The following is a 12,701-nucleotide window of genomic DNA, read 5'->3' on the forward strand; positions in this document are numbered from 1 at the left end:
CATGACGGCAGTGTCATGGTTCTAATTTTGTAAAATTTCAGTGACATGGTTATAAATAGACGAATTGTAATGATATTTTTTTAAATAGGCAAATTTGAATGGCATGGATCAATTAACCCTATTTAAAAATATACTCTTAACTTTCATAAATCCCCATAAAAAATGGGAATCTCCTTGGTTCTTCTCAACTTGGTTAATTGATTAATTCTTTAAGTATTATCTTTTCAATAAGTCTTGCCAAACACCTTGTTCATTTATTAATTTAAATAATCATTTACTCAATAAACTTTGCTTTTGAAATTCTAAATTATGAACTGCAAGACCACCTGATCTTTTGGCTGATATATAATGCCCCATTTTGTAAGTCTATACTTCTTTTTTTTGTTCATCACCTTACCAAAAGAAACGTAATTTATAATAATCAATTTTTTTAAGAACTCCTCTTGGAATATAATAAAATAAATCATATGGTGGTTTAATTGGTTTTTTGAAAGATACTTCTATTTAAAAAGTAGTTGAAAAAATGTCTAACAGTTTAGTAAATGTGTTCACGGTTAGGAAAAAATTACTTCCAAACTCAATTTTGGCTATGTTCGGCTAAATGACTTGGGAAAACAGGACAGCTTATTAGCACATGAGCTTTATTTTGAAAAATAGATCAATACGATTTTTCACAACAACTTCTTTTAAGAAAATATACCATTTAGCAGTTTGAAAAAGAGTACATACGAAAAACGAGGGAGGAGATGTTATGGAAGCATAGTAAAAAAAAACAAGACTAGGGTTGATCCACTTTGGCCGTCGGTTCATCGGTCGAAACATCAGTTTTTTATTTATTAGTATTATATTTTATTTGCTTTATTTTAAATATAGAGCCATCACAAATCTGTAAAAATATGCATAAATAAACCAGTATATCTATTATTATTATATGACCACAACATAAAAATAAATAAATATAGCGTGGTAACATAATAAATTCATACTGCCATCATACCATCCTACAATAGACAAATTTAAAACCGGTTCGATTCTTCAGAAACCGCCACAGGTTCACCGGTTCCCATAAAATCCGACCGGTTTATCGGTTTTTTACCGGTTTGATTATAGGGACGGTCTTTTTACTGAACTGAGCCGCCAAGGTCCCTAGTTCTGTTTTTTTCTGGTAGTCGGTCCGGTCCGATTTTTTAAAACTATGTATGGAAGTTAATACAGATGTTCTTTCCTTCCCGTGCTTTTGCCCCTCTTCTTGTATGCCTTGATTATCATCATTTAAGTGGATCTTGTCCAATGTCACATCCGTGATGGAAAGATTACATCACATCCTATCTTTTGGATATTTATGCTTGTCCAATAAACCTACTATTAGGGCCTATTTAGTTGGTGAAATGAAAATTTTTGGGTGTCACATCAGACGGTTGACCAGATATCGGAAGGGGTTTTCGGACACGAATGAAAAAACTAATTTCATAACTTGCCTGGAAACCACAAGACGAATCTTTTGAGCCTAATTAAACCGCCATTAGCACATGTAGGTTAATGTAGCACTTATGACTAATCATGGATTAATTAGGCTCAAAAGATTCATTTCGCAATTCTTATGTAAACTGTGTAATTAATTTTTCTTTTTATCTATATTTAGTGTTTTATACATATATCGAAAGATTCGATGTGATATTTTTGCGAAAAGTTTTTGAAACTAAACAGCGCCTTAATATTACTTATCTTATGATACAAATAATCCCTGAAATTACAGCGGTGGACGTCATGACACACTTATCACTTATTTACCCCCATTTTGCTAGAAGCGTATCAGCTTATCGCACCTCCATTTCGCTACACGTACACGCCCTCCCACCGACTTCCTCCTCCATCATCATTCATCATCCCCCACCTGTTTCCCCCCACGCCACCGCGATGGACACGCCGCCTCCACCTCCTCCGCCGCCGCCGCCGACGCCGACGCAGTCGTCGCCGCCGGTGAACTGGGACGCGCTCGACGCCCTCGTGCTCGACTTCGCCAGATCCGACCGCCTCCTCCTCCCGCCGGCCTCCCCGTCGCCGCCCTCCTCCCCGTCCTCGTCCTCCACCACCACCGCCACCTCCTCCTCCTCCTCGGCGCCCTCGCCGTCCTCCTCCTACCGCTCGCGCCTCCTCATCCGCCGCGCCCGCACCGCGCTCGAGGAGGGGGACGTCGACGCCGCGCTCGCGCTCCTCCGGGCCCACGCCCCCGCCGCGCTCCTCGACCACCGCCTCCTCTTCCACCTCCACAAGCAGGTACCCGTGCCTCTCCTCCGGTTCCTCCTGTGCCCATCCCTGCGCGCGCTCGTCTAAATTTTGTTCCTCGCTGCAGAGATTCGTGGAGCTTGTGAGGAGGGGCACGGAGGCGGACAGGGAGGCGGCGCTGGACTGCCTCCGCACGGCACTGGCGCCCTGTGCGCTGGATGCCTACCCGGTGAGTGATGCTTCGCCTCCATATTCTCCTCCTCTCACTTGAAACTGCTGTAATTGCTTCCATTTTGGGGACGTTTAGGGAGCCAAATTATGTAGGTGATCGTGAATTTGGTGCTGGGATACCCTCACCCAGTGGTTTGCGGCATGCCATCCATTTGTGTGGCCCTAGTGTTCATTCACTGGTTTTTGATTTGGTCGGGCTTGGATTGAGTTAACTAGTCACCATATGTAAGTTGTTGGATCATATGAGTAGTGCATGAAGGTTGCGATTGGGCTTGCAGCTATTTGTTAACCAGCAAACATTTGTTAATAGTCTGCTTAACACAATTTTGTGGCGGTCAAACATAAGGTGAATGACTGAATGTGTGTTCCCAAGTAGGATTCTAACTTTGGCCAGTAGCACATGACATGGAGGTGTATATACCTGAGTTACTGTTTGCGATACTATCATAAAGTTAGCTCTATCACCAATCATGCTTGCCAGGTAGTTTTGCTAGTGTAAGAACCAAACAACTAGCAAAAACTTGTTGTCAAAGTGAAATAACCAAATGGTTGGACAAGGCAAGGAAAGCATAGCTTCCACGGGCTAGTTTTCTTCTCAGCTCCCTGTTGCTCCTCATGGCCAAGTACCAAGCATATCCTTAGTGTTTTGTTTGAGTACAGTTGCCTTAGTGAGTTTACCAAATGGTTGGGCAGTTTCTATGCCTTTCTCATGCTAACAGCAGTAGGAGCCGGTATCATATGTCTCAATTTATGCCATATGCAATCCATTGTGTATTCAAACAAAGCGTTGGTGTTGACTATCATAAAATAATCCAATAAAGGTATTAACATAATCACTATAGCACACCACTCAACCAGTAGTTACTGCTTTACTGGTATTTGTTGTTGGGCCCTGTGTTCTCCTAGGCCTTAGTTAGGTGCTTGCCTGCCTCCTAGGTCCTGATGTATGCCTAGGCTGGAAAAGTCATATAGGCACCACTGAAGGTTAACCTTAACCAAAAGAGTTATAGGAGAATATACTGCTACCAATCTACCATGTTTGTGACTGAATCTTCTTTCATGTCAAAAAACTGTACCGCTACCATGTTTTGTACCACAATCATACAGAAAGGTGGTATCATGTGGAACCTACCTGCTGAAATACTCACTTGACCCTCTTTCATTGTAAACAGCTATACATTTTTGTTACCGTAAATTAATGTATTGGAATTATATTAGAAGGCAGGAAGAGCTCTCTTCACTTACCTTAAGTTTAGTTATACTTCTTTTTGCTTACAAGAAGCACAAAGGCCATGCTAATTGCTAAATGAGGATGTGAATACTATTCAATGGACTCATCGTTATGGACTTACGGCTCTGTACCATGTCATGGTCCTACTTGATGTGGTTCTAAAATTCATTATCATAACATCTTGTTTCTTGCCTATTCCAGCCTGGTGGCGGGAGTTTTTAAATATATTATAAGGGTCTACATTAAACATAAATACTGCTTCTGTTGTGTTTTAGAAGGCGCATTTTATTTTCAAAAATTGTGCAGATTAAACCTTGGCCATTGATTTCTTTATACCTATGGAACCAATATGAGAACACTTTGAAATTTTAGTACACTACATGTACTTCTAATTTGACTAATTTTTGGTCAAAATATGCAAAGTTGACATTGTGAAATCAAAATGCACCCCTTTAAATTCAACAGAGGGAGTACCAAAAATACCAGGTTTGGCCAAAAGAAGTACATTTGGATTCTGGCCCCTATCCTGCATGAAGCTATGGTCATCATGTACGAGGCAGGGTAGTTATCTTTTTATTGAGGACCCAGTATATTGAGATATACAGATTGGATTTTTCATTCACTGGCTTTTAACGTACTAAAATGGATGGCCTCCTGCTAAACTTTTCAATTTGCCTGTATTCAGTCACCTATCAATGTAATGCATTTTATGCTTCAAATATGCTGTCTACCTACATAATAAGTGCATAAGCATTCGAGCTTCGCAAGATATAATGCAGTGGCCAAGGTTGGCAATATAGCCTACTGAATGGCATACTTCAAGGTCTGTCCAAGAGCTTTGTTGCATATTTCGGAGGGGTGTTTTCTTGAGAGGAAAAGGCCTGGTTTTTTAAAACAAAACGGGAAGCCCTAAGTTTTATATGTTGATAACAAAACTTTATCGCTCTCTGTAGCATTATCTTTCATGTTACATCTTTCCTAGCGGAGAGATATTATGCACTTACCACATACTTATCTTAGAAATAATGTAAGTGTCACCTTTATCATTCTATAGCATTTCTTTCCTGTTGCATGTTTACTTTCTAGCGGGTGATATTATGCACTAACCTTGCACTTATCTTAAAAATAATATAGCATCAATCTGGTGCACTTCTTGCATGTTAGAATGGGTTGGTGTCCATTATAGACAAACACATATTGTTGACGCTAACTAACGGTATTAACCTGTAATGTTAGTACAAAAGGATATGCATTCATGTGATGATGTGAACAATTCACAGCTATGGAAACTCAGATAGGTTTCAGACTATTTTGTGACATTTGAATGTGCACATGTATACTAATTTTTGTTCAAGATCATAGTACACCCTCATGCCAGAAATATTTGATGTTTAGGACAAATTTGGTCAAACTTTTGGAACTCTGACCATCAGTAATTCCTCAAATGCTTAGTTTTAAGAAAATGGTATGCATAGATTTGCCTCTAAAAGTACTATAATAATATCATAAACTTATTATATTTTATAAAATTATTCTAATATAAAATTGATGTTCAAAATTTAACAGTTTGACTGAATCTTGTCCTAAACGTCAAATACTTATGACTTGAAGGAGTAGTCTTGTTTTGTTTGTTTGGATCTTTCATAATGAATATTGGAAATTTGACATGTTGGTATGCTCTGAAGGAAGCTTATGAGGAGTTCAAGCATATACTGCTAGTATTGATATATGACAAAGATGATCAATCATCCCCTGTAGCAAATGAGGTATGCATGATCATCTGTCCATGTTATGTGTTGCAGGCTTTTTAACAGAAGAATGTGAACTTTTTAACTTGTTCTTAGCATTTTCATTTGAGCATATTAACTTCTTTACATGGCAACTTCATGTACTTTTGACATTAATAGATTCAAGAGGAAAAAAAGCTTGTAATTATTATTATCTCTCTTTTTCAGAGTTGTATCTTTCATTGATTGGATGCTTTACCATTTTACCAACTATTCTTTTATCGAGTATACCATGTCCACTGCTTCTCTCAACTATGTTTAAAATTACAGAGTTTGTTGATTTACATCCTTGAACACTTTTTAGTGTATTATAGGAAAGCTGTTCTTATTTCAGATACAACACTTTTTTATCGAAAGATACAACATATTTCATCTGGTTAAAATGTTCTGCTCTGCAGTGGTCTATAAAGAAGCGATTTGAGCTTGCTGGATTGCTATCATCCATATTGAGAACTCATTTACAAGCTTATGATCCTATTCTATCAATGACATTACGGTACTTGATAAGGTAGCTTGCGCACTACACCATTTTGACATTTAACAGTAGTTTCTTAGGCTACTTTCTCTGCAATATTCTGACAATCATACAATATTTTGAAAAGCATCCACAAACTACTTTGCTCGCGCCAAGGAATTTCTTCGCCTATATCTAATCTGACTGAAAGGCTGCTGTTTGATGACCGTGATCCACCTGCAGTTCCTCAGGAATGCTCGCTAGAAGCGCCACCATTTGATGAGGCAAGCACTTCTTATAATGATTTACCAATATTATGCTCCATGTACAAACTTTTAATATTTGAATGTCAGGTAGATGTGCAAGCCCTAGCACATGCTGTGGAGTTGACAAGACAAGGGGCTGTTGACAGTTTGAAGTTTGCGAAAGGAGATTTATTTCAAGCGTTTCAGGTTGTATTGCAAATTTAAAATTTAAGTATGGAGTTCAGCTATGATATGGAATTGCCCTTTTTCTAGTTTTAAAGTAATGTAAATACACTATTAATATTATTATTGTCAATGGGTACTGTATTACTGTTAAGAGATAAATATTTATTCAGTCCACCTGACCACCTATGATTTTAGACAATAGACAATTGCCCTTGCTGTGCCAGGAATCCATTTCAGAGTTTACTTTTTAGTATGAGCAGCAAGCAGTTCCCAACGTGTCGTAAGCGAAGTTTCAAGTTGCTGACAATGCCCACCAGTCAATAGCTTCATCCCTGTCCCAAGAAGAGAAAAATCTGGATGCCTGCCTGATGATGGTACTGAATTGCAGTATATAAAATACTAAATGGATGCAAATAATCCCAATCATAACTCACAAGTTCATAACTCACAAGTTCACATCTAGTCACAGCTCAACTTGTTATGTGCAAGAATTACTAGTCATGTGAACAGACCAGTGGTACTGTATTGGCAAGTACTGTTCACGTGGACCTGCTGATTATCTATCAGTTGGCAAATAGAGTTAAGAATAATTAGATTCCTTATTAGTTGGATTTCTCTTGGATGTATTACATGGGTATCATAGATTGCATGGCCATGTGAACCCCTAAAAAAGGGTAGCACATATCCATTAGCAATCAAGCAATGCAAATTAGTCAATCTATTATCTCTTCCTAAATTTATTAATCCTAATCTATAGTCTCCTCTCATCCCCTACAAGTTGATGCCGTCCAGCCATTCTCTTGGCACTTATTACCCTTCTATGAACCCAAGCCCATAACTCTTTGGTATAAGGTGTGCCTGATGCTATCCATACCTGGTCAATGGACATGCCATACTGCGGGTTCATTCCTGCGTTTGGAAACGTCAAATGTCCACCAGAGTTCTGAGAATTGTACCTGTTGATACTATATTAGTAGGATGCTTTAATATTGTCTGTTATGAGTATATTAATATTGTCAAGAGTAACTTCTAATTTGCTTTCTGTTGCTTGTGTCTGTTGTAAACATCTGCCAATAAAGAACACTACTTGTTTTCCCTGAGTTACTGAGTAACAAGTAACAAGTGTGTATCACGAATGCTTGCATGTTGTGCACAAGACCGGTATAACGAAATGGGGCTAGGATGTGATACTTTTGAATGTTGCGGCACAGTAAATAGTTCTAAGTATTTTTTGTTTTTAGTTCCATATGGATTTTATTGTCTTGTGTGATTCATAAAGATCAAAGTGATGTTTTTTCCCTTCAGTATGTTCTGTTTCCCCCTCAAATTTGGTGCTTTGGACACACCCGTAATGATTGTGTTTTTTGGTGTGCACAATTTTAATATGTGTGGGTTGTATTTCATTGAATCTTGATAGTGTAAGGTATGGCAAGAGACCCCAATAGTTAATTTGATTGGCATATTAATGGTTGCATCATTATCATTGATTATTTTAAGAAATACAATGTCCGACAGAGTATGATCTGCATTTTGTGGCATGTTGTTTGATGCAACTGAATGAGCCTAGTTTTCTATTTTTTATGTTCTTGCTTTTTTTTTTTGAAATAAAATGCATTTATGTTTCAACCATTGCTAACATATACCTTCCTTGATATCCAATATCTTTAAGTTAACTCTCTGTAATAATGCCAGAATGAATTGTGCCGAATGAAGCTGGATCTGCCACTTCTGGATAAACTTATACACGAGTACTGTATATACAGGGGAATAGTTGAAGGTGGTTCCCATGTCCTTCCTGGTAATGACACTTGCTAGCTGACAATTTTGATCAACTCATATAAGCAATTTTTTGGTTGTGTTTTATGCTCAGTTAACTGCTATTCTTGGTTTTATGTAGCACTAATGCAAACTGTTTTGTTGCATGTTCTGTAGGATTGCAAAGCAATAACCAAAGTAATGATGTCAATTTCGTAGATAAACAGGAAGACAGTACTGAAACACGGATTGATTTTGAAATGACTAACAATCAGAATGGAAATTGTAGCACCAGTGATACTTCCCATCATGATTCCTGGTCCAGGAGATTACGTAGGGTTAGAAGTAGTGCATCGGGGCAACGAAGGCGGAAGAGATGGAGAGGACGGGTAGATGATCTGGATTATGGTTGTGAGACCCCATTGGATGCAAATAAACATGCTATTTTATGTTCTGCTCTTGACATGGATGAAGATGATATGATAGTTAAACCAGTAAGATTTGTTTTATATTCATTATTCTGAGCCAGAATCCTATACTGTTCACAAAAAAAAGGTTTATTGATGGTTGTACCTGTTTTAGGACTTGATGGCAGATACTGGTTTGCCTGATTCTAGATGTAATCAAGATCAGAAATATGAAGTTATTTTAGAGATGAGGGATCTCACACGCAAAGGAATGGCTTCAAAAGTTGTTGAAGAGATAAACAACATGGATCCTGATTTCTTCTTGAAAAACCCTATTCTTCTATTTCAGCTGAAACAGGTGAGACCTGTTTGACTCACGACCAGGAAAGAAAAGATAGGGAACCCTGATATGATCAGAACTAGCATGCAAGTCTAATAAGTAAGAAGCAATTCCTTCGATATCTCACCAATGTTTTGCATTTCAGGTTGAATTTCTTAAGCTAGTAGCTTCTGGTGATCACGGAGCTGCTCTCAAGGTTGCATCCACTCATCTGGGGCCTCTTGCTGCCAGTAACCAAGCTTTACTGAAACCTTTGAAGGAAACTTTAGTAACACTAATTCAACCCTGTGAAGATGTACTCACAAAGTCAGTTTCATTACCCGTTCTTGCAAGTTCTCTCCAGGTATGGCTAATGTTTGGATTTTGTTATTATTAGCAAGTGGAATTGCTCTGCCTCTCAATTTAATGTATTTATATTGAATACCCATGGTAGTAGACTACAACTTTTTTACTATTGGTGGAAATGCATGAAAGAAATATGGTATAATCCATTCCTGTGGTGGACTAACAATCACAGTAAAGGCCAAGCATACCAAACAAGGCCTGAGGTTTATTTCTTTATTTTTTTCTCAAGGTTTATTTATTTTTATCTTGAGGTTTATTTCTTTACTTTGATCTATGTAATGTAACAGTTTAAATTAGGATTTACCTATCTACTTTGTTCGTCCCACCAGAATTCATGGGAGTCAACTTTGAAAACCTTTGGGGCAGTGCCCCATCCATTATCTCTGGATTATTTCTCACTCTGTTAGTCTGTATTTTTTGCCTGGCTGAGAACTTCTAGTTCTAGCTCTTATTTTGGATAATTTTATTTCGATGAGCCTAAAATTTCTTTTTAACACAAACAATCAAGCGAACTTGATGTGAAAATAGTAGTTAAATCTGTGTATACTATTTATGGGAGTACTTGGTTCATTGGGCGCTATGCAATTACCCTTATGTCATGTAAAATTGATGGTTCCAGTGCTTTTGATCATGTTAATCCAATTATGATTTATTCTTTCTTCCATCAGTTTTCTTAAAATAAAAGTATAGTAGATTGCTAGTATCATCCAGAACTTCAGATCTTTTTTAGTGCACATTGTGCTTATTCCACATAATGCGGTGTCTACCTTGCAACTTGCTACACATGCCAGTTGCTATGACACTTGCCAGAAGCTGAATGATATTGTGGGCTTTATGCATGTCTCTTTTGAAGATTGCAATGAGCAGGAGGCTTGGTATTGAAGAACCTCAGTTAATGAAGATAATTAGAACAACACTTCACACGCACAGCGAATGGTTTAAGCTTCAGATGTGCAAGGACCGTTTTGAGCACTTTTTGAAGATTGATTCTCTAAAAGAGGTTGATCCATCTGCGGGGAGTCACAATATGTCCAAGGTTCTTACAGATGAATGTGCTAATGGATCTTCTCAAATCACAACATGCTCTAGTGGCAAGGTGCTAGATGAAGGTAGTAGCCCTCAGGAGTCATCAGAAGTTACCTGTGATGAAAACGCCATACTCAAGGTCATGGTAAGTAACATATTCTTTTGGGTGCTTTTGTTTGTTTGACACACACCATGTATATAAATCTTAGGATAAACTTTGGTATAAACACTTGCTAAATATTCCTTCTCAGCCTTCCGCCACTTTACACTATTTTCAATTTGGCATTAATTTGTGGTTAATCCTGTAATACCTGATAATAATCTAAGCTAGCTAGGGACTAGTTCAGATTTTGATTATCTAAAACTGAATATATTCAGAGTAGAATATATTCATAGGCATTGTCAGAATATGTTTTACTCCCAGGTTTGGCATGGGATCAATAACTTGCACATGTAAACTTATAAGGAATTAATCAAATATATTTTACATATTTTTCATTCTTTTATCTTTTCTTTTAGGAATTTCTTGCTTTGCCAAGGGCTGACGCGATCCAACTGCTTATGCAATATGGTGGGAATGCCGAGGAAGTCATCCAACAGATCTTTTCGTAGTGCTTTGTGTAAATATCAGATACGTTTCATTTGTTTTAGAAATCAATTATTTGTTCATACTTTTCTTGTATATGAAGTTCTATTGGAACTAGGTTTCTGGTCCCAGTACCTTTGTCCACTACGTTTTCTTCCATGTAATACAGAAACAAAGATGAAAAAATAATCCGGTTCACACTTCTCATCCAAGGCATGAAAGGATTGCGTCGCAGCAGTAAATCATGATCGTTGCAATGAGGATCACCAAAGCTTTGCCTTTATGTTTTGTGCATCAGCAATTAGGCTATGAGAATACATGTGTATTGCCTGTGTTGCATACTTGCATCTTGTAAAATCTGTAACAATATGATTATTAGCACTATGGCAGTAATATGATGTTTTACTGGAACTGGATTTTCCTGTTCTTTTTGGTGGATTTACGGAATTATATTCTTGTGGGCTTGTAGGTGTTCCAATGCGCAAGATGGGAAATCCGTTCGCATAATTTTGTTGCTGGTCTTAAAGTGGAATTAATCCAACGGCCTTGGAAATGAGGGCAAGTTTGTGGTGATACATATTGCGACGTGATGAGAATGGTGCCCTATCCTTTTTTCAGCAACTTAAATGGTATATATGCTAGTTTGGATTTAAGACAAACAATTGGTAGCAGTGCCAATGCTCCGTTTAGTCACTCGAGAAGTTTCTTCACCGTAACACTACATTTTGAGTCCATGTTGGTAGCAAACCAAACATAAAGGTATATAATTTTGCCCAAAAAAAAAGGCCAATGAATTGGTAGGGCTGGTACTTGGTAGGGTAACTAGACCAAATAGGCATGACAAGCCTAAGGCAAATCTTGTAGGAAGTAGAAACACAACCATTTCCAAAAAAAAAAAGAAAAAAAAAGAAAAAAAAAGAAGTGTGGTATTCTTTTTACATGATTTATAGAGGTACGCCTAAAAGCTTAAGCCCTGGCCTGATTCCTCGTTTGCTTGTGGGGCTTCTTCTTATATATGGTTTACAGTAAATCACCTGATAAATCTTATATAACGAGTACCTACGCGCAATTGCCCGTCCGTCACCACCTCGTCACTCCGGCAGGCGACGACATGGGCTTCGTGTGGCTGCGGCGGTTTCGCGCGATGGCAGCGGCGGCGTACTCAGTAGCTCTGTGTGCAGTTTTCATGGCGGTGACCACGGCGCGACAGCCTCGGGCAGCCTAGTGACAATGAAAAGGGGATTATGGTGCTAATGCAAAGCGTTGCCGCGCCTGGAGCCTCTCCTGGCACAGGCTAATCTCATGCCTGAGTTGCATCAGGCCAGACGAGGTGGAAGGTGGAAGGAGACTCAGGGTAGCAACCGAACACTTATAAAATAGTCTCAGGCATGTCTCCGGCCAGACGACTTTTTCTCAGGGTAGTAACAAACAGGCCCTAAAACCAGGAGGATGAATCGTTTATTAGTTTTCATTCAATCCCATGCCACGTCGACCGCTCAGCACTCAGCAGCCCGCGTCCCCCTTCTGAATTGGGGCCGGGTCCACAACACTTGAGCAAGTTAATAGTAGCTGACTAATGGCTCCTAAAATAGCCATATCAGCATATTAGAGATAGTGCTAAAATTAGCTTATACAATAAGCACCAACTCTTTTCTTTTCTTTTCAATCTTTATTTTCCCCATCCAACGTGTCTTCTAGCTCGTTGCCGGCTCGCTGCCTTTCTTCCACCACCTGCATGATTTGGCGCTGCCACGTGCCTACATACTACATAGGCAGCCTAGTGAGGATGGATCAGCTCTCTCTGGCTACGAGCAGAGTGCAGAGCCGGCGTCAGTTGCTACTTTCTCCGTTTCAAAATATAGCTATCTAGACCGAGTTTAGT

The 12,701-nt window shown here is 38.8% G+C and overlaps 1 protein-coding gene across 1 annotated transcript; it reads left to right on the forward strand.

Annotated features, from left to right (window-relative positions):
- The first annotated feature begins 1,872 nt into the window (after window positions 1-1,872).
- LOC4348507 (uncharacterized) lies at window positions 1,873-11,230 on the forward strand. The gene is made up of 12 exons (XM_015759052.3): window positions 1,873-2,277; window positions 2,354-2,455; window positions 5,374-5,454; window positions 5,874-5,983; window positions 6,078-6,213; window positions 6,283-6,381; window positions 8,053-8,158; window positions 8,293-8,609; window positions 8,698-8,880; window positions 9,008-9,205; window positions 10,061-10,378; window positions 10,753-11,230. The coding sequence occupies exons 1-12, from the start codon at window positions 1,918-1,920 to the stop codon at window positions 10,843-10,845; spliced, it is 2,103 nt and encodes a 700-aa protein (XP_015614538.1). The 5' UTR covers window positions 1,873-1,917; the 3' UTR covers window positions 10,846-11,230.
- The last annotated feature ends 1,471 nt before the right edge of the window (window positions 11,231-12,701 follow it).

The sequence above is a fragment of the Oryza sativa genome, chromosome 10, assembly GCF_034140825.1.
Source record: "Oryza sativa Japonica Group chromosome 10, ASM3414082v1".
NCBI classification, from domain to species: Eukaryota; Viridiplantae; Streptophyta; class Magnoliopsida; order Poales; family Poaceae; genus Oryza; species Oryza sativa.

Excerpts from the sequence above, each read along its gene's own strand:
- LOC4348507 (XM_015759052.3), top strand. The coding sequence starts at position 1,918 with ATGGACACGCCGCCTCCACCTCCTCCGCCGCCGCCGCCGACGCCGACG. Across the intron at positions 6,214-6,282 it reads AAGCGCCACCATTTGATGAG|GTAGATGTGCAAGCCCTAGC; the intron begins GCAAGCACTTCT and ends TTTGAATGTCAG. Across the intron at positions 9,206-10,060 it reads TTCTTGCAAGTTCTCTCCAG|ATTGCAATGAGCAGGAGGCT; the intron begins GTATGGCTAATG and ends TCTCTTTTGAAG.